This window comes from Chrysochloris asiatica, unplaced genomic scaffold (genome assembly GCF_000296735.1).
Source record: "Chrysochloris asiatica unplaced genomic scaffold, ChrAsi1.0 scaffold00037, whole genome shotgun sequence".
Taxonomy (NCBI): domain Eukaryota; kingdom Metazoa; phylum Chordata; class Mammalia; order Afrosoricida; family Chrysochloridae; genus Chrysochloris; species Chrysochloris asiatica.
In genome coordinates, this window is record NW_006408555.1 from 4091798 (window position 1) to 4119041 (window position 27244).

General features: G+C 47.7%; 1 protein-coding gene across 1 annotated transcript; it reads left to right on the forward strand.

The window, feature by feature from the left end:
- The first annotated feature begins 7305 nt into the window (after window positions 1-7305).
- FAM92B (family with sequence similarity 92, member B) lies at window positions 7306-22628 on the forward strand. Its single transcript, XM_006860282.1, has 10 exons — window positions 7306-7482; window positions 9530-9764; window positions 11636-11704; window positions 11780-11881; window positions 11989-11994; window positions 13554-13658; window positions 18657-18770; window positions 20441-20542; window positions 21841-21941; window positions 22595-22628. The coding sequence occupies exons 1-10, from the start codon at window positions 7463-7465 to the stop codon at window positions 22626-22628; spliced, it is 888 nt and encodes a 295-aa protein (XP_006860344.1). The 5' UTR covers window positions 7306-7462.
- The last annotated feature ends 4616 nt before the right edge of the window (window positions 22629-27244 follow it).

Below are 27244 nucleotides of genomic sequence, written 5' to 3' on the forward strand. Positions count from 1 at the left end.
AAAGTCAGTGGTTCAAACCCACCAGCTTCTCCTCAGCAACTCTATACAGGGTTGTTATGAGTCAGAATTGACCCCACAGCGCTTAACAGCAACAACAACACACTTGGATGGAGTACTACACAGTCATGAAAATGAAGGTTGCCAACATCATTTTCATAAACATCAGCAACAGTGGAATGGAGATGATAGGTAAATAAATTGTAGTACCCGATTTTTTTCTTTCAGTTTCCTAGATATTGGAAATTCTTCCAGACAAAAAGTTGAGAAAAATAACAAAAATTGCCCCAACGCAGACTTGATAAGAAACAAAATGGGAAAATGCCTGTAATGAATAAAATTATGAAGCTGTGTTAAGTGTACGAGAATGCATCCAAACGTTACTAATGGCTACCTTTGGATGTGGGATTATGGCATTTTTCCTCCGTACTTAAGACATATGTCTCTGAATTGCCTACAATGAGAAAAACAAGGGTTGCAAGAAATGTGAATAAGGTCCGTCTTTACGTGACGTCTGCTTTGTTCCCTGCCTTTGCCTCCTCTCCTGTATAGCTGCTCATTGTTCCTAAATTGTCCTCTTCACCTAGGAAGGACAAAGCTTTCTTATTCTGTGGAAATACAAGTGCTGCCAGGGACCCAGCGGAAGAGAGAAAAGAAAGCAAGCCCCCCTCCCCCCATGTGGAATTGAGGACCTGGGATCCCAGAGGTTGAACTGCAGAGGAGAGTTCTGAACCACAAACCCTGCCCTTTCACTGCCTATCAGACTGGGGCCTAGATCCCCAGGGCATCAGAGGCAGAAGAACATTGTGATCTATGGTTCCAACCCTCTCATAATTATACAGATAGGAAAATGAGATTCAAGAGTGGAAATGACCTTCCCAAGGTCATACTGCAGGCAGGCACGTGGCCACACCACTACTGTTGACCTCCCCAGTCCCGTCAGACATGTTCATCCCCAGAATTTCCTGTGCTCTTCCCTACTGCATTATGACTGTCTCTCTACTTGTGGACCCAAATGGCAGCCACCCCAACCACTTCCTGATCCCCATACTCCCTAGCTTTCCAAAGGGAAACAGATTGTAGTTTCTCTCTCTTTTTCTGCTCATTTAAAGAAATCTGAGAATGCTTTCTGCCTGCTTGATCAAGACTATAGAGAGGCAGTGAGGCACACTGCAAACATGATTGTGGGACCAGGAGATCCAAGACTACTTTCTGTCGCTGCAATTTGGTTGTCCCATGAGCCCAGACTTTCAGGGAATGAGGGATGCTCGCCGAGATCCCTGTTGAGAGCTGAATTAGAGTCCTCTGAGCTCAGGGCAAGTTACAAGATGCAGGTCCAGTCAGAAGTAGAGGCCTGAAGCCTGGACAATCCTGGAACATAATCCCATTTTTTATTTTTTTTTTTTAGCTGAGCATATGCGGCCTGGACTACATTTCCCAGCTTCCCTTAAGGATTAGTGTGACCATGTGACTAGGGTCTGGCCAAAGGAATGTGAGCAAAAAGTGATACATACAACCTAGTTAAAGAATAAGGCATGCCTTTCTTTGCCCCACCTTTTTGTGTGTGTGCTGACGATGGTAGATGTGATGGTTGGAGTTCCAGCAGCCACTCTGGGTCATGAGGTAACCCAAAGAATAGAAGCCACACAAAATGGAAAACAAGACAAGAGAAACCTGGGTTCTGATATCATGAAGCCTCATATAAGTGAGAAGTAAATTTCCATCATTTTAAAGCCATGACTGTTGGAAGTTTTCTTTTGTTCCTGACCCACATTATTCCCGACTCATACCGAATCTTTTGTGGTAGAGATCTCAGTCGTTTGCTGAGGACCTGCTGTGTGCAAGGGGCTGGGGCAAGAGCCTTGAGCTAAGGGCTTACTGATGATTAGTATATATAATCATGTTGTTGTAAAGTGCGGCCAGTAGCTTCCGACTCATAGTCACCTTGTATAAGGTTTCCGAGGAACAGCTGGAGGGTTTGAACTGCTGACCTTGTGCTTCAAAGTCCAGTGCTAATCCTACAGTGCCACACCAGGAGTCCACACATAGTAATAGTCGCTGACGTTTACCGGTGGGACTGTGGATGATGAGGTATGCAGCAGCTTGAACTATTGAACAACATCATTGATGTTCAGTCATTTAAAGAGGGAACATATGATCCAGAACTGACAGTACTGAAGGAAGGAGTCCAGGCTGCACTGAAGGCACTGGAGAACACCCAGGCTCAGGAATGGATGGGTTACAAACAGAAACGTTTCAACAAACGGATGCAGCACAGCAGGCACTCACTTGGCAACAAGAGACGTGACCCAACGGAATGTGAAAATCATCAAACAATATCATTTATACCATATGCAAATACAATTTTGCTGCAGATAATTAAAATATGGCTGCAACAGGTAACTGCCAGAACATCAAGTGAAATTCACAGGAGGATGTACAATGAGGGATATCATTGCTGATGTCAGATGGATCTTGGCTGAAAGCAGAGAATACCAGAAAGATATTTACTTGTGTTTTATTGATGCCAAGACCTTTGACTATGGATCATAACAAGCTATGCATACTATTGCAAAGAATGAGTATTCCAGAACACTTCACTGTGCTCAGAGACCAAGTGCCAGTTAGTCATGCAAACAGAACAAGGGAACACTGAATAGTTTAAAATCGGGAAAGATGTGCATCAGGGTCATTTCCTTTCACTATAGTTATTCAATTTGTATGCTGAACAAACAATCCGAAAAGCTGGATTCTATGAAAAAGAACATGGTATCAGATTGGAGAAAGACTCATTACAACCTGCAATATACAGATGATACGACCTTGCTTACTGGGAGTGAAGAGGAGTTAAAACACTGATGAAGCTCAAAGACTACAACCTTCAGTCTTGGATGCACCTCAATGTAAAGAAAACTAAAAATCTTCACAACTAGACCAATAAATAACATCATGATACATGGAGAAAAGATTGAAGCTGTCCAAGACATCATTTTACTTGGATCCACAATCAACACTCAAGGAAGCAGCAGTCAATAAATCAAATGGTGTGTTGCATTAAGCAAATCTGCTGCACAAGACCTCTTTATAGTGTTGAAGCGGAAAGAGATCACTTTGAGGACTAAGGTGTGCCTGACTCAATCCATGGCATGTTCAGTAGCCTCATATGCATATGAAAAATGGACAATGAATAAGGAAGACCCTAGAAAATCAATGCATTTGAATTATGGTGTTATGGTTAAGAGGAACATTGGCAGCACCTGAGCTGCTAGAAGAACAAATCAATCTGTGTTGGAAGAAGTACAGTCACAATGCTCCTTAAAAGCCAGGATGTCAGACTTCGGACATGTTATCAAGAGGGACCAGGCCTTGGAGTCCTTGGAGAAGAGCATCATGGTTGGTGAAATGGAGGGTCAATGAAAAAGAGGAAGACCTCCAATGAGCTGGACTGGCACAGGGCTGCAGCATTAACAACTGTGAGATGGCGCATAAACAAGCAGTGTTCGTTCTGCTTAGCATAGGGTCACTGTGAGCGGAACTGACTCAATAGCACCCGATAACAACAACAACATCGCTAATTTCGTACGCAAACAACATTATGCTAAAGATAATTTACAGATGGTTGTAACAACCATCATATTGCAACAATATATTGACAGGAAACTGCCAAAATTCAAGGTGAATTCAGAGGAGGACTTAAAACAAAGGATACCATGGCTGATGTCAGATGGATCTGGACTGAAAGCAAAGAATACCAGAAACGTGTTTACCTGTGCTTTATTGACTATGCAAAGGCATGTGGCTGTATGGCTCACAGGAAACTATGGACACCATTGCCATGAATGTGAATTCCAGACCACTTCATTGTGCTCATGAGGAACCTGTACATACACACTCTTGAGGCAGTTGTTCAAATAGAACAAGAGGATACTGAGAGGTTTAAAAACAGGAAAGATGTGAATCAGGGTTGTATCCTTCACCATACTAATTCAGTCTGTATGCTGAGCAAATAATCTGAGAAGCTGGATTCTAAAAAGAGGCATTAGGATTGGAGGAAGACATTAGCAAGCTACAATATGCAGATGACACACCTTGGCTTGCCAAAGTCGATGAAGACATGCTTGCTAAAAGTGAAGCATACTGAATCAGTGTATCAACAGGGCTCTTTCAATTAGCTAATACGATGTTGTATGTTAACTTTCTGATTTGCACTATGGTTGTGTAAGAGCCTGGCCTTGTTCTTAGGAAATACACACTCAGGTATTAGAGTGAACGCTATCAGCTCTATAGCACATTCCCTAGTGATTTAGAAGCACATGCACACAGAACAATGTACCGCCGTGGGTGGAGAGAGCAGTGGCTGATGGCGTTAGGGTGATGGTGGGAATGGACACCAGACCTTATGAGATGTCCAAATGGCAAGGGGCTAAGCTCTGGGTGGGGTGGGGCAAGGGGTCCTTCAGGAGACTTCTGTGTTCTCCCAGGATACACACTGGGTCTAGGGAAATGGTGGGGATTCTGCAACCCTCTCTTCTGTGGTGCCACAAAAACACACCTACAGGAAAAGGGGGCAAGGATGCCCCCTAGTCTTGATGGAACCAATGCAGCCAGTCAGGGACGATTGTCTAAGTGACAAGCTCTGGGCTGGGGGTGGCATCTGTGTTCCTCTCTCTGGCCACAAGATGTCTCCATCTTGCCAAACTTCTAGAGTGCTGTTGAGTTGGGTACGACTCATAGTGACCCTGTACAGGGATTCCAAGGAGCAGCTGGTGGGTTTGAACTACCGACCCTGTGGTAGCCCAGTGCTGATCCTACAGAGCTGGCTTTAAGTTTTTTAAGTTCCTAAGATGGTGCATTGCACCTTTGCCTGCTTCCTTGGACCCTCTTCTCTTTCTTCTACCCTGTGTTATTGTTGTGAAGTGCTGTCGAGTCAGTTCTGACCCATAGCGACCCTGTATAGGGTTTCCGAGGAGCAGCTGGTGAGCTTGCAGTTAAATGGTTTTGCAGTCTGGTGCATTAACCCACAGCGCCACACCAGGACTCTCCACCCTGTATTAGGGCAGGGTTTTTTTCTCAACTGTGTTTGCTTTCAGGGTGTTTCCTGGGGGTAAGCCAGTCCCACTTCACCCTTTACCCTCAGGAATTTCTCAGTACAAGAGTCTCTGCTGCCCTCTCGTGGCTACTGGCAGTAACACAGCTCCACACCCGGTCTCAACTCAAAAATGTGAACTGCTTTGCCTGAAAAGATTCGATTTTAGAGGGAAGTTCATGTTTACAAGCATGACATTTTCAAATAACAAACAGAGAGGGCAGCTGACTTACCCAAGGTCACACAGTAGGTCTGGGAGCTGAGATTTAGACTTGGTGGGCTGCTAACTGCAAGGTCAGCAGTTCAAATCCACCAGCTGCTCGTGGAAGAAAGATGAGACTTTCTGCTCCCATAGTATTCATAGCCTCAGTAACCCTATACAGGGTCGTTATGAGTCAGAACCGACTCAACAGCACACAACAACAAGGTGCCCTGGTGACACAGTGGTTAAGTGCTGAGCTGCCAACAGGAAGATCAGTGGTCAGAAGCCACCATCCACTCCACGGGAAAGATGGAGCCGTCTGCTCTCATAAAGATGTGACTCATTAATCCTCTGGGGCAGGTCTGCTCCCACCTGTGGGGTCGCTCTGACCCAGAACTGACCCAACGGTAACAGGCTCGCTGACTGTAAAGCTCCTGGTTTTCTCGGCGCACAAAAAAACAACAACAAAAAACCCTCTTCAGTCTGCGGCCCTTCAAGCACATAGTAGGTCAACAGACAGCAACGTGACTTGGGGGCGGCATGGACAGCACTAGGTGACCCTCACAGGAGTGACACCAGAACGCCAGTCTGTAAAATGTTTGTGCACTGCTTCAGCAGAAATGTATTATTTGTTATAAAAATCTTCCTGAAGTTGGTTATAACAACAAAAACACTTCATAAGTCCAGACTGCATAGATCTATAAGGAGAATATTGAAAGTGCCATGGACTGCCAAAAGAACAAACAGACCTGTGATGGAAGAAGTGCAGCCAGAGTGCTCCTTAGAGGCCAGGATGGCCAAACTTCATCTCTCATACTTTGGACATATTGTCAGGAGGGACCAGTCACTGGAGAAGGATATCATGTTTGGTAAGGTGGAGGGTCAGAGGGAAAGAGGAAGACCCCCAACGAGATGGATTGGCCAAGTGGCAGCATCAATGGGCTCAAGTGTGGCAACAAATGTGAGGTTGGCCCAGGATCGGGCAGTGTTTTATCCTGTTGTGCATAGGGTTGCTATGAGTTGGTACCAACTCGATGGCACCTAACAATAACAAAATATGCCTATAAATCAAAGGGGTGCCGGTACGGCACTATAGAATAAGCATGGGACTACAAACTACAAGGTCAATGGTTCAAACTCACCAGCTGCTCCTGAGAAACCCTGTACATGTTCACTATGAGTGAACAAGGGGCAAATGAAGGAACCCTGCGGGCACAGTGAGTTGAGCACCGGGCTGCGAACCTCTAGGTGGACAATTCCTGCCCTTTAGCCATTCCTGTAAAACTTTAGTCCGGAGCCCTGCTGTGGGACTGCATGGTAAAGCACAGGACCGCAAGGGGGGTTTGAATCACATGGTGGGTGTCTTAAACTCCCCAGCAGCTCCTTGAAAACCCTATACAGGTTCACCAAGTTGGAACCGACCCAACTGCATTACCTGCACGGCTAAAACCTTCACCATTTTGGCATCTTTGGGACTGCTGACCTTTCGATTCAAATCATAGTGCTTTAACCACAGTGCCACCAGTGTTTTTATAGTCACTGAGTTTGTCAAATTTTCTGGTGTTTTAGCTAAAATATTGTGGTAAGGATATTTGTAAACCTCTATCAATCACATGGAGTCCTGGTGTGGCACTGTGGATTAATTCGCTGGACTCCAAAGTCAGTTTGAACTTCAGGGTCAGTGGTCTGAGCTCACCAGTTGCTCCTCGGAAACCCTGTACAGGGTCGCTATGGGTCAGAACCGACTTCATGGCACTTAACAACAACAACAATCAGTAACTTAAGGGGCCCTGGTATCACGCTAAGATAAGCACTGGACTGCTAAGCACTCTGAGGTCCTCTAGCTTCTCCCTGACACTTCCTGAGGACCCTAAACAAGGGTCCCACGAAACTCTGTCTCTGAGAGACTGGGGATGTCTTGGGGCCCTAAGCCAAAGCAAGGCTGGGGAGGCCCTCTCGACCCTGGCCAGCCTTGGGAAACGTTGCCAGGCGACCTTGCCAGCTCCTCCCAGGGCCTGCTGTGGGTAGGAACGTCGCCCAGCAACCAGGTGGCAGCATTCCCCGGAGCCAGGGCCACACAGCTGCGCCCAGCCCTGCCCAGCCTCTCCAGAGCCTGTAGGACTCCTGGGACCCTGACCTGACTCCCTGAGACCAGGACAGCTGCACCTCTGGTCACAATGAACCTCATCCTCACCAGGTGAGTTGCTCTGCCAGAGACTGGAGCTGGAGGGGCAGGGGTGGGGCTGTTGGGACCACATGCAGCCTAGGACTGCTTCTGGGGGCACAGGGTGGGGGGGCAGAGGGGCCTCCCTCACACACCATGCTCATCTCAGGGTCAAGAGAAGCACAGGGCACGAAATCACTGAAGCTTCTGGAACCTGGGGCCTGCCTGCATCCCCCGCATCAGTACGCAGCACTCTGATGGTGGCCACATTTACTAGGTCCCATCTGTCCTTCCCAAACCTCCTTATGGAGCTGAGGAGCTCTGCCTGGGTCCGTCACCGAGACACCTGGCCTCCCTGGGTCTGTCACCTGGTCATCTCTGCATCTGATCTATCCCTGATCTATATTACCTCACTGGCCTGCTGCCTCACAGCACACAAATTTGAGGAGTCTCACCTGTTGGGCTTCCTAAAAGTGCTGCTTCCTGGGCCTGGCTCACAGCAATTCTGGTTCACAACGGCTGGGAAGGGGCCTGGGAATTTGCATGTTTGACCTGAACACCCCATACGTGTGCATGCACACCCACACACACCTGGAGGAACTGAGGCCGTACCAGTCGTGTGCCCGTTAAGCGCTTCACGTCTCAGGCATCAGATCTGTCATCTGACAATGGTGATAGTGCTAACAGTCATGTTGTTGTTGTTGTTGTTGTTAAGTACCAGTATTGTGGAGTCAGTTCCGACTCATAGCAACCCTGCACAGGGTTTCTGAGGCTGTAAATCTTTGTTGTTGTTGTTAAGTGCCATCGAGTCAGGTCCAACCCATAGCGACCCTGTACAGGGTTTCCGAAGCTGTAAATCTTTATAGGAGCAGAAAACCTCATCTTTCTCCCTTGGAACAGCTGGTAGTTTTGAACTGCTGACCCTGAGGTTAGCAGCCCGATTTGCAACCACTACGCTACCAGAGCTCCTTGACAATCATGATGATAACAATAAACAAACCTGTTGCCGCGAAGCTGACTATACCTCATGGAGACCCTATGTGCTCAGGGTCTCCGTTGGCTGATTTCGGGGGAGGGAGATTGTTAGGACTTTTTTCTGAAGCACCCCTGGGTAGGTCAGAACCAGCAGTCTGGGGGGTCCACTAGTATGTTACAGGTAATGCACACAGGTTAGGGTTCATTAGGAGGACAGAGGGCCCTTCTCTAGTTTACAGCTCAGGGGTGTGATTAGAGGGTAACTGGGGTAGGGATCTAACCGAGGGAAGCAGATCAGCGAGTTGCTGGGGATGAAGGTGCCAGGGGAGAGGTGAACGAGTGGGGGAGGAGAGGAAGCCAAGCACGCCAGGCCCCAGGCTGGGAGCATGGACAGATGGCCAGGCAGCTCCAGCTCAGGAACCAAGCACCACACCAAGTGACAGGGGGAAGCAAGAACACACTCAGGACACTAGGCCTCAGAGAAGGGAGACCGCGCACAGCTTGGGGGGAGTTAGTCAGGAGGACGTGATGGGCTGTCATCCTAAAGGACACCAGTACTAGGAAGACAAGAACCCTTTGACAGGGGTCCCACCCTCCATGCGGGAGGCCTGGATTCAATGCCTCCCACACAGCATGCCCAGTTACCACCCATCCGTCTGTGGAGCATGTTGCTGTGTTGCTAAGTCTCAGCTGAGCTTCCACACCAGCAAGAAAGGCCTGGAGACTGACTTCCAAAAATCAGCTAATACACACTCTATGGATCACGGTGGTCTGATCTGCAACTGGTTGATCCTGGGGATGGCTTTGTGTATGGGGTCACTGTGAGTCGAGGCCAACTCAATGGCATCTAATAACAAAGGGACCCCAGGAAAGCAATGGCCAGACTTGGAGCGAAAGTTGTATTTATATTCCTGCCAGTCTCTTATGAGTGTAACCCGATAGCAGGTCCCGCTCTCTGAGCCTCTTCTTCACCTGCCTTAGCGGGTGTCCTGGGAATGCAAAGGGTGGGCAGGTGCCTGGCATGGTGCATCCCATGGAGCAGGAGTTCACTTAGCAGGGGCATCTGTGTGTCTGTGATGCTCAGCCTCCCGCTCCCTCCTTACAGGGACAGCCAGGTGAGAGGGATGGAGAACACAGTGACCAACGGCGAGAAGTACTTTGGCCAATTCTGCTCACTACTGGCCTCCTACACCCGCAAGACGGCCCGGCTGCGGGACAAGGCCGACCAGCTGGTCAAACAGCTCATGGACTTCGCCAACACGGAGAACCCTGAGCTGCGGGCTACCCTGAGGAACTTTGCTGAGGACCTGGCCAAAGTGCAGGACTACCGGCAGGCAGAGGTGAGCAGGCTGCACCCTCGCTTCACCATCTATACAGACAGGAGCTGGGCTTCCCTAAGTGAGATAAAGGGTGGGCCAGGCCAGGAGACCCTACTGGGGGTCTCTGAACCCCAGGTTGAAGACATCTCCGGGGTCCATAAGGGTCTAGAGAAGGAACAGAAATCCTGGGAGGTGAGGGATTAATTAAAACATAAATCTGCCAATCCAGAGAAATCCACTGCATAACTTGTTGGAAAGAGAGAGCTGTGCTACGTAGATGCATCAGACCAGGCGGCCTATGCCCACAGGCCACTCACCAAATAGGCTGCACAGATAAGACAGCATCACCAAAGAGGCTGCACAGAGAGAGCATCACCAAAGAGGCTGCACAGAGAGAGCATCACCAAAGAGGCTGCACAGAGAGCATCACCAAAGAGGCTGCACAGACAGACAGCATCACCAAAGAGGCTGCACAGACAGACAGCATCACCAAAGAGGCTGCACAGTCAGACAGCTTCACCAAAGAGGCTGCACAGACAGACAGCATCTAGCCAGCGGACAGTCCCCAGCACACACACTCTCAAGACAGGTGTTAGCACCTGTCTCCTCAAGGAAGAGGACAGTCCAGCAGTGTCTACTCCGCCAGTTAGTCAGGGCGCCCCCTGACGCATCAGAGTGGGACTGCGCTCCCTCGGCAGGGTTCCCAGTGGCTGGTTTTCTGGAAGTAGATTGTCATGCCTTTTGTCCTGACACCTCTGGGTGGACTGGAAGCACCGACCTTCTGGTTAGTAGTGAGGTGCTTAGAGACCGCATTCACTTGAGGATCGGGTAATCTTCTGTATTTGTGAATTGCCTTTGTCTAGGCTCCAGGACAAGCAAGCAGTTGTAGCTCAGAACCTTCACGTGGGCTAACTTTTTCTGTCTTGCTTCTCCAGCTTAGATCATGAGGCTGGATGGGAATGTTCTGGATGGAAGTCCCCTCTCTGTCCTGCTGTGACTTTCATCACAGATCCCGCCCCCAAAACAAGCCTCGGTTTATCTTATCTGCACAGTGGTCTTGTCATGCCACCTTGCTCAAAAATTAGAACAATGCACGTAGTAGGGACTCAAAAATGGAAAAACCAAAATCATTGCTGTCAAGTGACCTTATAGGGTAGAAAAGAATTTCCCCAGAGGGCTTCCAGGGTTACAGACCGTCTCATCTCCCCCGATGGATCAACTGTGGTGCCGCCTCACTGATCTTTCAGTCAGCCCCTGAGCTCTTTAACCACTGCGTCTTTAACCACTGCGTCTTTAACCACTGCGTCTTTAACCACTGCGTCTTAGAAGTAGAGACTTAGCCCTCCCAGGTTAACGACCTTCGCCAAGGTGAGTTTTGTACCAGGTGCTGTCTAAAGGTTGTACCCAAAAAACCTAAACCCAAACCCAGTGCCTTCACGTTGCTTCTGACCCCAGAGGACGACTGCTGCACAGGGTTTCCAAGGCTGCCCTCTCTATGGGTACAGACTGTCAGATCATTCTCCCTTGGAGCAGCTGGTGGATTCAAACTGCTGACCTCCCAGTTAACAGCCAAGAACCTAACTGTTGCATCCCTAGGGCTCCGTGAAGGTTGTACTGGCCACTTAGTCGCCTGTGGCCCTAGTGGGTGCAGTCATGAACATTTTACAGGGGAGGAGGTAAGGCAGTGTGAGAGGAAGTATTTCAGATGTGCTGCCTGAGCTCATGGGGGGAAGACACAGACACTGACCCCAGGCCGGGTGCTCGCTCCTTAAAGGGGGGGGGGGAGTTGTCTTGTGTTCCCCAGGTATGCAGATGGTGCTCTATAAATGCTGCTTGGAGGCTGGGTGACCCAGCATCACCTTGGTTCCATCTGCCTGTCCCCGGTCTTCTAGGTCGAGAGGCTGGAAACCAAGGTTGTGAACCCCCTGAAACTCTACGGAGCACAGATCAAGCAGACCCAGGTGAATGCGGGCCACCGTGGGCAGCACCAGGTCTCACTTCCCTGGGTCCTGGAAAACAATGTTCTCTTCCTGTAGGCTGAGATCAAGAAGTTCAAACGTGTCCGGAACAACGAAATCAAGCAGCTGGAAAAGCTGGAGAAAGTGAGGCAGAAGTCACCCTCGGATCGGCAAATGATCGTATCCTTCTCACTCGTCACCAGGTTCACTGGGCAGGGGCGGCTGGGGAGGGGGGCACCCCAGGGGGCTGCTTGGTTATCCTGGGTCCTTAACGGCAACAATTTCAGTCCCAGGTGAGTGTCATCATTGTGGGGAATGTGGACCCACACTCAGGTAATAAGCATCTCACAACATGGCTAGGGGACCCCAGGAAATTACTCCCCTCCATGGGCCAAGTCTCCTCATCTATAAGACAAAGGCTTGATGGCTTTTGTTGTTATTTTACTTTATTGTTTCATTTGCTTGTTTTTATGTATTGCTTTTATTTTATTTATTGTACCTACTTGGGCTGCAAACCACAAGGTCAGCAGTTCAAAACTATCAGCTGTTCCGTGGGAGAAAGATGAGGCTTTCTGCTCCTGTAAAGATTTACAGCCTCAGAAACCCTGTACAGGGTTGCTATGAGTCAGAACCGACTCCACGGCATATAACAACAACAACAACTTCATGCTCAGTCTCTAGGTGCGTGGTTCAAGTCCAGGCCGAGGTGCCTTGGAAAAAAGGCCTGGGAATCTAGTTAAAGGAAACAGCTGGGCATTGAAAACATACTCTACTCTGATGAGAGTGGGATCATCATGAGTCAAAGCTGACTCATTTGAGTTAGCAATTGCTCTGGCCTTCTTTTCTTATTTCTGGGCGCCAATCCCCAGCTCCCTGCAACAACCTAGGCCAGGCATTTTACAAATATGCAATTAAGATCATAACTAAGGTCCCATTTTAGTAATGAGGAAACCAAGGCTATGAAAGGTGAATTTGCCCAAAGTCACACAGTTAAATGGCAAACTCAGAATTCAGATCCAAGGGTGTCTGATTTCAAAACAAAGGTTCTTCATGTCCTGGGCCTGGCCTGGAGAAGGTCCCTCAGGCACGACAATCAGAGGAATGAATGACTGTTGTTATTGTCAGGTGCCGTCTAATCAGTTCGGACTCATAGTGACCCCACAACAGAATGAAATTCTGCCTGGGCCTGCACCAACCTCACAACTGTCGTTACATTTTAGCCCATTGTTGATGCCACTGTGTCACTGCATCTCACTGGGCGTCTTCCTCTTTCTCCCTGACCCTCCACTTTACCAAGCATGCTGTCCTTCCAACCTGAGGAGCTCATTCTCCGGCACCATATGTGACAATGTCCCGCTGCTATTCAGAAGGTTTTAGGGGCTAAATGTTTAGAAGTAGTCTGTCTCACCTTCTTCCTAGTCTATCTGAGTCTAGAAGCTCGGCTGAAACCTGACCACCATGGACCCTGCTGGTATTTAAAATACCGGTGGCATAGTTGCCAACATCACAGCAACACGCAAGCTAATGACGCACTGACAGAGAGCGCTGGGATGCCTAAGTTAAACCAGAGAAACGCCACCTATGCAGGAACGGTCAGTGAGTGTGGATAATAACTCAATGAGTGCCTACTGCTTAATCTTCACAACCACCCTACAATGCAGGCCTTGTTACTGCTCCCTGCTTAGGAGGCCCAGAGAGGTTAGGGGATGTGTCTGAGATCATACAATGAGTCAGCAGGCTTGTCAACTGCAGTGTCCGTCCCCTTAGTCCCAGCCCTGCTTAGTCACTCCTCCCACTGAGAGCCCAGGTGAGAGGACTGAGAAGGATCCACCTCTCACGTCCCTCGAGCCAGGCAGAAACGAGTGTACAGAGGGCCTCGGTGGACGCCAGCCACACCACGCGGCAGCTGGAGGAGACAATTGATGCCTTCCAGAAGCAGAAGCTGAAGGACCTTCAGGTAGGAGGTCCTCTGTGCATGTCTGTGTGAACATGTATGTAGGTGTTCATGTGACCATTGGTATATGCAGCTGAAGGAATTTCAGTAGGAGGTACTCTGTGTGTGTCTGTGTGAACATGTATGTAGGTGTTCATGTGACCAATGGTATATACAGCTGAAGGAATTTCAGGTAGGGGTCCTCTGTGTGCTTGTATATGAATACAATGTGTGTAGTGTATTGTACAAAATGCATGTGTGTATTGCCAGTGTGTGTCTATGTGAACATGTGTGTCCACATGTATAGGGCTGTGTGTATATGTGTGTGGATACACCCATGTGTGGATGTGTTTGGGTAAGCAGATTATGTGTTCGCGTATGCAAGAGTGAACGTGTATGTTCATGTGTGTGCTGGTGTGTGTGTGTGTGAGAATTACATAAGTATGCATGTCTGTATTTGTGATCATGCATGTGTTCACAAGTATGCAGGCATCCTTGTTAGGTGTCTAGGTACCTGTGTGTACATGTGACTATATATGTGTGTAAAAATGTGTCCATATGTGTTGGTGTGCATGGACATACATGTGTGCTCATGCGAACAGATGTCCTGTGTGCAGGAGTGACTAGGTCCATGTGTGTACTGTGAGCATTATTTGAATGTGCACATGCATGATCATGTGTGCATTGTGCATAAAAGTGAAAGTTGTGTAACGTGCACATGTATGAGTGATTGTGTGTGTTCATATGTATGTAGGTGACCTTGTGTCTAGGTACCTTGTGTACATGTGAGTGCACATGTGAGTATGTGTGGGAATAGGTGTGCACATATGTGTGCTGGCATGTACATGTGTATTCATGTGAGCAGGTTGTGTTATTGTATGCAGGATTGAGTATGTGCATGTGTGTACTGGCATGCCAGTGTGCTGTGAACATTCCATAAACATCCACATGTTTGATGATATGTGTTCATGCATGTGCAGGCATGCTTTGTGTCTAGGTACTTGTGTGTGCATATGTGTATGTGTGGGAATTGTGTGCACACAGCTTTCAGGAGCCCAGCTCCCAGGACAGTCCATCCTGGCTGTAGGCGTTGAAGGCCAGCAGCTCAGGGCACAGCTGTCCTGCTCAGAGGCCTCCACTGGAAAAGACTCAACAACCCCCAGCTCTTCCCTCCTGAAGCACCCTTCTCTGAATAGACTATGGGAGATGCTGATGGGATAGGCCCAGGTCGTCCCTCTTCCACCCAGACCGAGGTCCCAATGCACAGTCCAGCTATTGCAAGGGTCTCAGAAAGCCAGGATATGAAGACCAGCTGACCAGAGAGGCCATTTCCCAAGGTTATGCCCAGAAAACCCAGCGGCCACATTCTGACACACAATGCCCTCCCCCACTCCCTGTCTCTATCCTGCTCTCAATGCTGATGTTTTGGAAGTAGATTGCCATGCCTTTCTTCCAAGGTGCCTTTAGATGGCGGTCAAGTGTGTTAACCATTTACACTAGTCAGGGACTTGCTTTCCAGGGACTTCCAGGCAGATGGGATTTAGCATTTTTGGGCTGGAACCCCATCCAGGATTCCCCTTGTATGAAGAATGAAGCTACAATTCCATTCCATGGTTGGGGCCCCATACAAGTAGTTCTACAAGTGCCTGCTGAGTTGGGCAGAATCTCCTGACAAGAGTTCACAAGGGTCTCCTCCATCCAGGCTAGCCCGATACCACACTTGATAGTGGAGTCGTCACATTGAGAGGGAAGGCCCAGGCAGAGCAGAGTGACACCCACCAGTGACTGCCCCTCCTGTCTCCAGGAAGACCACCACAGCCCCTGGGTGGCCAAGCTGGAAGGTCTCACAGCAAGCTGCCTGCAAGTCCCCATCCTCAGAGAGGGTGACACAAAGGCTGTAGGGATGGGCTCTGTCTACAGAACTGAGAAGATGACCCGTGAGAAACTAACTCCTCACAGAGCAGGAGTCCTCACACACTTCCAGAACAATCCCTGTGGACGGTGAATGCATTCAACCTGAAGCTCAGCAACTCCTCCCCAGGAGGCCAGGAAAGAAATATTTGTAGTAGGGTATTTATGACTGCTTTGATCATTACAAAGACTTTATATATATGTGTGTGTGTGTGTGTGTGTGTGTGTGTGTAAGTATCCATCTGCCAAGACTAGTTTAAGAAATGACACAAAGACACACTGGTGGAGGTGGTGGGTTGTTGTTGTTGTTATGTGCTGTGGAGTCAGTTCCGACTCATAGGGACCCTGTACAGGGTTTCCGAGACTGTAAATCTTTACCAGAACAGAAAGCCTCATCTTTCACCTGAGGAGCACCTGGAGGATTTGAACTGCTGACCTTGCAGTTAGCAGTCCAACTCGCAATCCACTATGATACCAGGGTTCCTTAAAGACACACTTGTTATTGTTAGGTGCCATCGAGTTGGTACCAACCTTATGCACAGCAGAACAAAACACTGCCCGATCCTGGGCCAACCTCACTACTGTTGCCACACTTGAGTCCATCCATACTGCCACTTGGCCAATCCATCTCACTGGGGGGGGTCTTCCTCTTTTTCTCTGACCCCCCACCTTACCAAACATGATATTCTTCTCCAGTGACTGGTCCCTTCTGGCAACATGTCCGAAGTATGAGAGACGAAGTTTGGCCATCCTGGCCTCCAAGGAGCACTCTGGCTGCACTTCTTCCAAAATGGATCTATTAGTTCTTTTGGCAGTCTATGACACTTTCAATATTCTCCTCTAACACCATAACTCAAAAGCATCAATTCTTCTATAGTCTTCCTTATTCACTGTCCAGCTTTTGCATGCATACGAGGTTATGGAAAATACCATGGCTTGGGGCAGGCGCACTTTAGTCCTCAAGCTGACATCTTTGCTCTTCAACACTTTAAAAAAAGTCCTGTGCAACAGATTTGCCTGATGCAATACATTGTTTAATCTCTTAACTGCCACTTCTGTGAGTGTTGATACTTGATCCAAGAAGAATAAGTCCTTGGCAAAACACACTACACAGATGTAATGTCTTGCAAATTTCTTGACATAGATGAGAAGCTACCTGGCCAACTGACTGGAAGAGATGCATATTTGTACCCATTCCAAAGAGGAGTGACCCGATGGAATGCAGAAATCATTGGACAATATCATTAATAGCACATGCAAGTAAATTTTGCTAAAGATAATTTTAAAATGGCTTTAACAGTACATTTACAGGGAACTGCCAAAGGTTCAGGCTGGCTTCGGACTGATTACAGAGAGATATATATCACTGTTGACGTCAGATGGATGTTGGCTGAAAGCAAAAAAATACCAGAAAGATGTTTACCTGTACTTCATTGACTACGCAAAAGCTTTTGATAGTGTGGATCATGACAAGGTACATAAAACACTGTGGAGAATGAGTATTCTGGAACACACAATTGTGCTCATGAGGAACCTGTACATAGACCAAGAGGCAGTTGTTCAAACAGAACATGGGGACACTGATATTTATTCAATCTGTATGCTAAACAAATAATCCAAGAAGATGGGTTATATGAAGAACATGGCATCAGGATTGTAGGAAAATTCATTAACAACCTGTGACATGCAGATGATACAACCTTGCTTGCTGAAAGTGAACAGGACTTGAAATATTGATGAAGATCAAAGACCACAGCCTTTAGTATACGTTGCATCTCAGTGTAAAGAAAACAAGAATCCTCACCACTGGACCAGTAAACAACATCCATACAAATGGAGAAAAGATTGAAGTTGTCAAAGACATCATTTTGCATGGATCAACCATCAACACTCGTGGAAGTTTCAATTAAGAAATCAAATGACGTATTGAACTGGGCAAATCTGCTGCACAAGACCTCTTTAAAGTGTTGAAGAGCAAAGATGTCTGTTTGCTCTTCAACACTTTAAAGAGCCTGACCCAAGCCATAGTATTTTCAATAGCCTCATGTGTATATGAAAGTTGGACAATGAATAAAGAAGACCATAGAAGAACTGATGCATTTGAGTTATGGTGTTGGAGGAAAATATTGAAAGTATCATAGACCACCAAAAGAACACACTAATCGATGCTGGAAGAAGTACATCCAGAATGTTCCTTCGAAGCCAGGACGACCAGACTTTGTCCCTCATACTTTGGACATATTATCAGGAGGGACCAGGCCTTGAAGAAGGACATCATGCTTGGTAAAGTTGAGGGTCAGTAAAAAAGGGGAAGACCCCAATGAGATGGATGGACACAGTGGTAGCAATGATGGGCTCAAGCATTGTAGTGATAGTGAAGTTGGCACAGGACTGAGTAGTGTTTCATTCTGCTGTGCTTAAGGTTGCTATGAGTCAGTACCACCTGGATAATACCTAATAACAACACACAGATGTAAAATCATCTTTATGCATAAGGAAGTTTCCTAGGGAAAGATCATCAGGATTTCTTGCTGATGTGCTACTATAGGACCAGCACATAGTCGGTGGTTCAAACCCACCAGCTGCTTTTGGAAACTCTATACAGGGTTGCTATGAGTCAGTGTACAACAATGATAAAAGCAAACGTCGTATTTTATATTCATACAAAGACATAGCAGGATCAACAAGAACCCTCTGGAAGTTACTTCTAAAGAGGCAGGAGAAGTGGGAAAGGAGGAAGAAGCAAGACACTCCACTGTGGACCTGGGCATCATTCTGACCTCTGATGCATTTTGTGCGCAAACAGAAACAAATCAAATTAAAACCAACATACTGAAGTTCCCCTCCAGGACCCACCTCCATAAGGACAGACAACCCCATCTGCCTGCCTGTTTTATCTACTCACGACGTTCCCCCAGGAATCTCCTTCAAATACTGTTAAGTGCCCTTGAGTTATTTTCAACTCATAGCGACCTCTGTATAGGGTTTCCAAGGAGTGGCAGATGGGTTTGAACTGCTGACCTTGCAGTTCAATGCTCATCTGACAGCGGCACACCAGATCTTCTCCTTCTATTAATATTACTTAAGTGGCTTGCGTTTCTCTCCCCACAGAAAATTTTTTCAGACTTTGTAACCATTGAGATGGTCTTCCATGCTAAAGCAGTGGAGGTGTATTCCAGCGCCTTCCAGACCCTGGATAAGTATGACATGGAACGAGATCTTGAGGTAGGTCACAAGGATCCTCTTTTGTTTGGTGCGTGAGGTTGAATCTGATTTGGGTTCTGTGTGAATGCAAGATGTGTCTTGGTAATGTTTTCTAGCATGAAAAACTTTCTGATGAGCTGTTTTAAATGTCTGTCCTTGGATGGCAAGCCGAGAGGAGAATTTTCCCCAACCCTGCCTATCTGGAATATCATCATGCTCATCACTGTCTGTGTATTTAAAGGCAAACAAATGGACAGCAACAACAAAAAGGGTTTCCAGGGTGATGCTTGGTGTAGTTTTGATGTAAATGATGTGTTTGGAGTCCTGGTGTGGCACAGTGGGTTAATGCATTGTACTGCAGTCGGTTCACCAGCAGTTCGAGTTCACCAGCTGCTCCTCGGAAAACCTATACAGGATCGGAACCAATTCAACTGCACTTAACAAAAACAACAAATCTATATATGGGGAATGCAGTGGTTCTGTACAATAAGCACTGGTGTGGTTCGAGACCACCAGCTTCTCCATGGTAGATAGATAAAGCTTTCTGTTCCTGCAGATATGTACAGTGTTGGAAACCCTATACAGGGTCACTATGAGTCAGAACCAACCTGACAGCACTTAGCAACATGATCTGAAGATACTTTGGACCAGTCCCTGGAGAAGGGCTTCATGCTTGGTAAATAAAGTAGAGAGTCAGTGAAAAAGAAAAAGGCCGTCAATGAGATGGACTCACACGGTAGCTGCAACCATGGGATCAAACGTAGGAATGAATGTAAGGCAGAGCATTAGGCAGAGTTTTGTTCTGTTGTACAATGGGATGCTTTACAGCACCTGACAACAACAACAACAATCGGACTATTCAGACCTAGTGGTGTCAGACAACTGTTACCTTTTATTGGTATGTTTCAGGGCCCAGGGTTTAGCTGGGCTCTGCTGGGTGGTTCACGCAGTTGCAGTCTGTCAATGACTGGGCTCCGCTGGAGTCCTTTCAAAGGCTTCCTCACCCATGTTGGTGATTGATGAAGGCTATCATCCCGGTATAAGACAAGCCAGAGAATTTGCAGGCCCCCTTGTTCAATAACTCTGAAGGACTTTACCATGGTGACAGAGACCACAGACCAAGCACTGGTCACTTTTGAAGTCAGTCTTTCCGAGTCTTCAGTATGATCTTTGGCCAGAATATCCACACAGAGCTATTCCAGGCAGCCTGGGCTTCCTTACAACATGGCGGCCACTTCTCAGAGTGGGCATCCCGAGACAGAGAAGGTGTCGGTTGGGTCACTCTTGTGACAAACTCAGAAGCAGCTCAGTGAATCATTAAGGCCGGTCCACATCTGAGGGGAGGGAAATTTGACAGCACCTCTTGAAGGAGGATTTGAATACCTGCTTTTAAACCAGCACATGGGCCCACGTGGAGGTCAACGTGATCTTATGTCTTTACTTGTTTCTACGTTGTTCTTTGAGGGGGTGGGGTGATCTCTAGTCTGTCTTCCTGTGTGATTATGGATGAATTACTTACCCTCAATTGGCCTCAGTTTCCCTCCTGTAAAATAGGGATAATACCCACTTTCAAGGCTGTTGTAAAGATTATGTGGAACTCAGACAGTACCTGATGCAGGTGGGGGCTCCAAGTGTGTTGGGTATCTCTGAACCTTCTAGCCCCACCCCTTCCTCTATTTCCCCACTGGCAGGATTTCAGAGCCAAAATGCGCGGAGCTTATGGGCGTTATGATGTTCGGCCAGTCCCTGACACCAACACCTCTTCATCTGTTCCTTGGGCTCTCACCAGCCAGGTGAGCACTGGATGGGGGTGGGGAAGGAGGTGCCAGACCTATGATAAAGTGGCGACAGGATGACTGCACCCCAGAGAGCAGAGCAGAGGCGGCTGAGAAAGAGGTGTAGCTGTGAAGGCTATTCTGAAGTCTGGCCTGGACTCTGTCTTGAACTGCTCACACACATTCCCTGCCCATGGCCACTGTGTGCCGGGATGCCTCCTGGGTGACATTCTGAAGCTCTAGCTGGGTCTAATCCTGAGTCCCACCCATGAGGAACTATGGGCCTCAGAATTTTTTAATTTTAGGAAAGTTATGAGGTGCATTTGCTACATGCATTGTTGCCTGGGTAAGACACCTGTAACCCAGCACAGTTCTATTTCTGCAGGGACCTATGAGCATTCAACCAAGAGAGACCCACTGAGTGCACGGCTAACCACCCTGTGTGCGAATAAGCACTAGACTGTTAACCACAAGGTTGGCAGTTCAAACCCAATAGGCTCTCCTTGGAAACACTACACAGGGTCATTATGAGTTGGAACACCCTTGATGACACTTACCAACAACAACAAAAAACAACGGGGGAAGTATGACCCCTGAGGCCCATACCCTGGGCCCCATCCACTGCTCCTGAGCTTTGTAACATTGGGAATATTTCTTCTTTTTTGTTTTCTAACATTGCACTTCTTCTTGTTGATGATGAGACTGTACTCAGCAGAACATGCCTTCCTTCAGCAGTATCTACATGCACAATTCAGAGACATGGATTACATTCAGGTTGTGCAACGAGCTGTTCCTCCCCATTAACATCAACTTCCTGCCCCTAAGGTTCCTAGCTCACCTTTTGAGTTCCTGCTGTCAAACTGATCTCCTAGAGACAGATTGTGCTCAAGGCAGACCTTCCTCACTAGTTCAGTGAAAATGTGGTTTAAGATTTCAGGGAAACGTGGTTTAAGATTTCAGGGCATCCCTTTGGTTTAAGTTCTAAAGATTATCTCAGGACAGTAGTTTCAGGAGTTCATCCAGCCTCCAGGCATCCAGAAAGTCTGGATTCCATGACAATATGAAACTCTGTGTTGCACTTTCCCCCTTTGATCAGGATTCTTGTATAGACTTTTTGATCAAAATAGGAAATGTTTCTTAACCACTCTGTGCCTGAGCTTCCCCACCTGTAAAGTGGTGCTAATAATGGTACCTCCACATGAGATTGTGGTATCAGGTGAACAAATCGCCATGAGGCACGAAGCACTTGGAACTGAGGCTGTCTGTTCTGCCCTGCCATTGTTGCTATTGATATTGTTGCTACTCTCCTTCTTCAGAGTGCTCAGAGCACCCTCCAGAGCCAGAAGAAAGACGAGGAGGCCACTGAGGATGGCTCTGTGGAGGAGGACCCAGTGGAGGATCTCAGGGCGCTCCACAAGTAAGAAGAGAACACTGCCCCAGACAGCAGGAAGAAAGGGATGGCTTGCAGTCAGATGCCGTGGATCCTCTGCCGCATCCCCCTGGGAAAGCTACTTGTCCTTGAGGACAGTGTCACTCATCTCGCAGGCTATTCCAGGGATTCCGCTGTGCGTGGCACACCGGAGGTGCTCAATAAATGCTAGGTCTCAGCCAAATTGTGCTCTGTCCCGTTTCATAGCTTATGACCCGGAAGTCTGAAGTGTTTCACCTGCATTAACGTTGGGTGGCACGCACAGGTAAGCACTTGACTATTAACTGAAAGATTAGTGGCTAGAGTCCACCCTGAGACACCTTGGGACACAGACGTGGGCATCTGTTTCTGGAACACCATAGCCGAGGGATCACACGAGTTGGAGTTGATTGGATGGCAGCTGGTGTGGTTTTTGTTGATTTTCTGTCAGAAGCAGGAACATGATGTCCAAGGTCCTTTTGGGACCAAGGGCACATCACAGAAGTCCATGGAGCTGAGTACAGGGAAAACAGAAGGGGCAGTGGGGCTCTGCCTGCCTGGGTCCTTGGGGACACATTTGAAGGACAAATTCCCAACACAGTGCTGTCTCCCCTCATCCTTTATGGGTGACTCCTGTTGACATCCCTCTCTCCTCGTTCTAGAACTGGATTTGGCACACGGCACCTCTGTGGGTGAGGGCCACATGGGACCCTGGGGAAGTGGGAAGGTTCTAGATGACAACAAGCTGAACATACAGACACATTCCAGAGTCCACAGCGCCCCCAGAACAGGCCACAAGCAGCCTGTGAGCCAGCAGTTCAACATTGGGGCTGCCCTCATTCCCACTGTGATGCCAGGCACAACAGAACAGAAATGGCTCTTTCCACCTGGCTTCCAAGGCAGGTGGGCCCGCCCCAACCACAGAGCACTTTTGGTGGGGCCACAGTGTTTTAAATCAGGGTCATCCAAGCCTCACTGAATACCTTGAGCCAGCACAAGACCCCAGTGGGGAAGATGGCGTTCTGACCCAGAAAAGGACATCTCAAGGTCACTGATGCACAGCTGAAAAGCTGGCAAGTTCCGTGAAAAGTCCTCACAGACGTGTGACAAAATGAAACAGATAAAACTTTTTTTAAAAGATGATTTATTTCAGTTTCCACCTCCTGACAACCCAAGGTGTAATATATATACATGTATTTTTTTTCTTCACAGGTTACACGTTTTATTTTAGCATTGTTTTGAGATCTTCAACCTAGAAACTTTATCCTTAAAATATAGTTTGTAGAGCATCTCCTAATGGGACACAAAGTTGCATAAGTGTAATACATAAAGTATCACTGATGCTTCTAAATGACTAAGAAGGAAACCTGGGGTGTGACAATGCAAGTTAGACCAAGGCAGACTCAGGTGAAGGAGAAAATGAATGTACAGCTTCCAAATGGCCCTGAAACCCTCAATATTGGTAGCAGGTGAACTACTCTGACACACTGTCATATTCTAAGGAGGGAGACCTATACTGTTTGAATTCCTAGCATTTCCCAGAGTTCAAATGTTTGACTTGCCTTTCTCAACATGTCCACCTGGAGGTGGACAGTCCCCAGACTGGGATCCTGGCCTCACTGCTCCCCATTCTTGCCTCCGCCCCAATAGCTGAACCCAGAGCAATGCCTTCATTTGTCAAGGGAAGAAAGCAGGATTCCATGAGATCGGAATTCCTCCAATTCTAGCTTTTCATCCCTGATGGGTGCCTCCTCCCCTCCCGTCATTCCATGTGGAGATGGCCCAATGTCTGTGTCCTCTTTCTCTTGGTCATGACGCCATTCGTCTAGAAACTAGGAGAGACCAGACACACTCCTGCCTGCATTCCTTGCTTCTAGCTCCATGCCAAGGGGTTAACAAGACTCTTTGTGGGCAGCTGGAGGGCTCCCTGGATCTGGGTGTTCACTGCGTTCTTGGCATGTAAGGAAGTGAGGGGAGATGGGTAAACTTGGGTGCTCTTACTTTCCTGGAAGTGATGGGGCCCCCCTTCCCAACAGTAACCACTATGAGAACACAGGCCGTTTCTGGCTTATAAATGAGTCACAGGCCCAAGTCTGTTTTTAGTCAAATTTGTACATAAATTGAAATACTTAGGTATGATTCATATCCAATATCTTAGTATATATGTTGTTGTTGAGTGCTGTCGAGTCGATTCCGACCCATAGTTTAGAACTGGTGAGTTTGAACTGCCGACCTTGCAGTTCAAATGGCTTAGCAGTCTGGTGCATTAATCCACAGCGCCACACTAGTATATACAAGAGGACTTCAAAAAGTTTGTGGAAAAACTCCTTTTCCCTCTATATGGTGTACCTTCTATGCATAGAAAGCCCTGAGAGACCCTTGCAGGTAAGCACCTGTAACGTTGAAGAAGAGACCCTTGCAGCAGGCACACTGAAGCATCTGTAACAAAGGTTTCGTGCTGCCACAAAGGAGCCCCAGCAGTTATTATCTACTGCACGGCCCCCAATCTGTAACCGAGTAGGTTTGGGGGGTTGATTTGTACACAAGTTGCTAACCGTAACGTGGGGACTGTCTGTAAAGGTGTGCAGCCATGGCCACTACCAACAGCAAAGCCCTGATGGGGGACTGGTCCATGTAAACCCCAGACACCACTACGGGTCAGAAGGGTCCCTGTCCTGAGCACTGGTCCTTACCTCTTTGGGGCACCTCCAGACTGGCTAAATTAGGGACATTGGACAGAACCCAACCAAGGTCCTTCATAGAGGTGGCTTCCCGGTTTTCAGGAAGCAGAGTGGTCTGTGGGGTGCCTGTCACTCCTGGGGAGTCTGAGCTGGCCCACGCTGTGCCACACCCCAGGAATACAAGGGCAAAGATGGCACGGGGTGGAGGACAGGGCAGGTGCTGAGTGTCTCTGGGATGAACAGCCTGGAAGGCCACATGACAAGGACGGCCTACTACAGCGGGGACAGCAAATCCAGAGTCTGTCTGAAGCCCAACCATGGAGCCTGTGTCAGTGAGCTCCTCAAAGGGAAACCATTGCCCCTTCGCTGTAAACTCAGCTCAAAGCTTTTCAAGGGGAACGTGTTTCCGAGCATTCTAAAAATTAATAAGCAGTTGACAGAATGGTGTGGACATGACAGCTGAGTCATGAGACAAAGAGTGGAGCAGAACTAAACTGCTAGGTGGGCGGGGAGGGGAGCTGGAGGGCTTTGCAGAGACCCAGAGAGAAGACCACCCACTGCCCTGGGGCTGGTCTCCGATACCAGCCTAGAAAGGGTGGCCTCCCTTCTCCCTCTGCCACAGTTTTAAGTCCTCAATTCCTACTCTTCCCTCTGCTCTTAGTGAACTAGCCAGTTCCCCAGCTGCTCAGTTACCTGAAGCCTTGGTAATCTGGTAATGAACTGAGCTACAATGCAGGTCATTGCTTATGCTGCTCTAACACCCAGGAAGGCCAGGCTTCTGGCTCTCCAGCTCGGAGTTTCTGGTTAAGGTAACCAGATTAGACCAGAACCTTCATAAATTCCCCAGCGGTGTGGACTCTGGGCACATTCTCACATCAAGAAGCTGAGTCTAGAAAATTCCCCGTGTGACAAATCAAGCAAAGCCCAGAGCTACCACCTGGGTCCCTGTGAATGACCTCACAGTCCAAGGAGGTGGGAGAGGTGAGGCACAGGGATCATTTGGTTTTAACTCAAGGAGGGAAGCAAAGTGCAAGGCAGTGAGGAAGGGTGGCGGGCGGACACCTCTGTCTGAGGTGCTCCTTGGATCAACCTGGACGTCCAGAGTTTTAATCTGGGGATAGACTGCAAGAACTGGACCCATCTTCAAACCCCCATTTAGGAGTTTCATAGCTCTTAAGCCAGCGGTTATTTTGTTGGCAATAGGAAAATCATAATCTACTCCTTTTCACTCTACAAATAACCACACACAGAGCAGCTGTAATCTGGATAGTAACACAGCCCCTATTGGTTCAATGCCTATCAATATTGCTAAGACTCTAACAAAGACAGTGGTTCTCTGCTATTCATAAGGTTTTTAGTGAGTAAGTATTCGGAAGTAGTTTGTCACTCTTTCTTCCTAGTCTGTCTTTGTCTGGAAGCTCATCTGAAACCTGTCCACCATGGGTGACCCTGCTGGCATTTAAAATACCGGTGGCATAGCTTTCATAATCACAGCAAAGAGCACAGCCTTCAGTATGGATTACATCTCAATGTAAAGAAAATAAATATCCTCACCACTGGACCAATAAACAACATTCTTATATCAATGGAGAAAAGATTGAAGTTGTCAAGGACTTCATTCTTCTTGGATCAACTATCAACACTCGCGGAAGCAGCAGTCAAGAGATCAAATGGCTTAAGCTTAAGCAGAGGTGTGAACAAACAAACAAACAAACAAAGAAATCGAATGACATAATGCATTAGGCTAATCTGCTGCACAAGAGATAAAGAGCAAAGATGTCAGCTTGAGGACTAAGGTGCACCTGACCCAAGCCATGGTATTTTCAATAACCTCATATGCATGCAAAAGCTGGACAGTGAATAAGGAAGACTGTAGAATTGATGCTTTTGAGTTATGGTATTAGAGAAGAATATTGAAAGTGCCATGGGCTGCCAAAAGAACCAATAGATCCGTTTTGGAAGAAGTGCAGCCAGAGTGCTCCTTGGAGGCCAAGATGGCCAAACTTCGTCTCTCATACTCCAGACATATTGTCAGAAGGGACCAGTCACTGGAGAAGGATATCATGTTTGGTAAGGTGGAGGGTCAGAGAAAAAGAGGAAGACCCCCAACGAGATAGACTGGCCAGTTGGCAGCATAGATGGACTCAAGCGTGGCAACAGTAGTGAGGTTGGCCCAGGATCAGGCAGTGTTCCATTCTGCTGTGCATAAGGTCGCTATGAGTAGATACCGATTCAACGGCACCTAACAACAACAACAACATAACAAAGACTGAAAACACACAAAGCTGTCTCAACATCAAATTGTGTCCACAGCAGGGAACTTAACTGGGGATAATTCCCTGAATTTAGCTTACTGTAATTCCCACAGCCCTCAAGGTCAAACAGCAGAGAAGCTGAATCACCACTGCTAAGGACAGGTTCTCAAAGCTCCTGGCTTTGGACACTACTTGCTGGGACCGGAAAGGTTTCTTCCTGGATAGCATCTGACGTTTCCTGCTGCAATGTGATGGATTGCTTTTATATAGCTTTTCTCATTGTGGTCTTGAAACTTCTACAATGCATGTTGTTGTTGTTCAGTGCCGTCGAGCTGGTTCTGACCCAATGTGACCATGTACAGGGTTTCCAAGGAGC

Coding starts and splice junctions, on each gene's coding strand:
- FAM92B (XM_006860282.1), top strand. CDS start 7,463: ATGAACCTCATCCTCACCAG. Junction 18,771..20,440: donor ACATGGAACGAGATCTTGAG/GTAGGTCACAAG, acceptor CCCCACTGGCAG/GATTTCAGAGCCAAAATGCG. Junction 20,543..21,840: donor CTTGGGCTCTCACCAGCCAG/GTGAGCACTGGA, acceptor CTCCTTCTTCAG/AGTGCTCAGAGCACCCTCCA.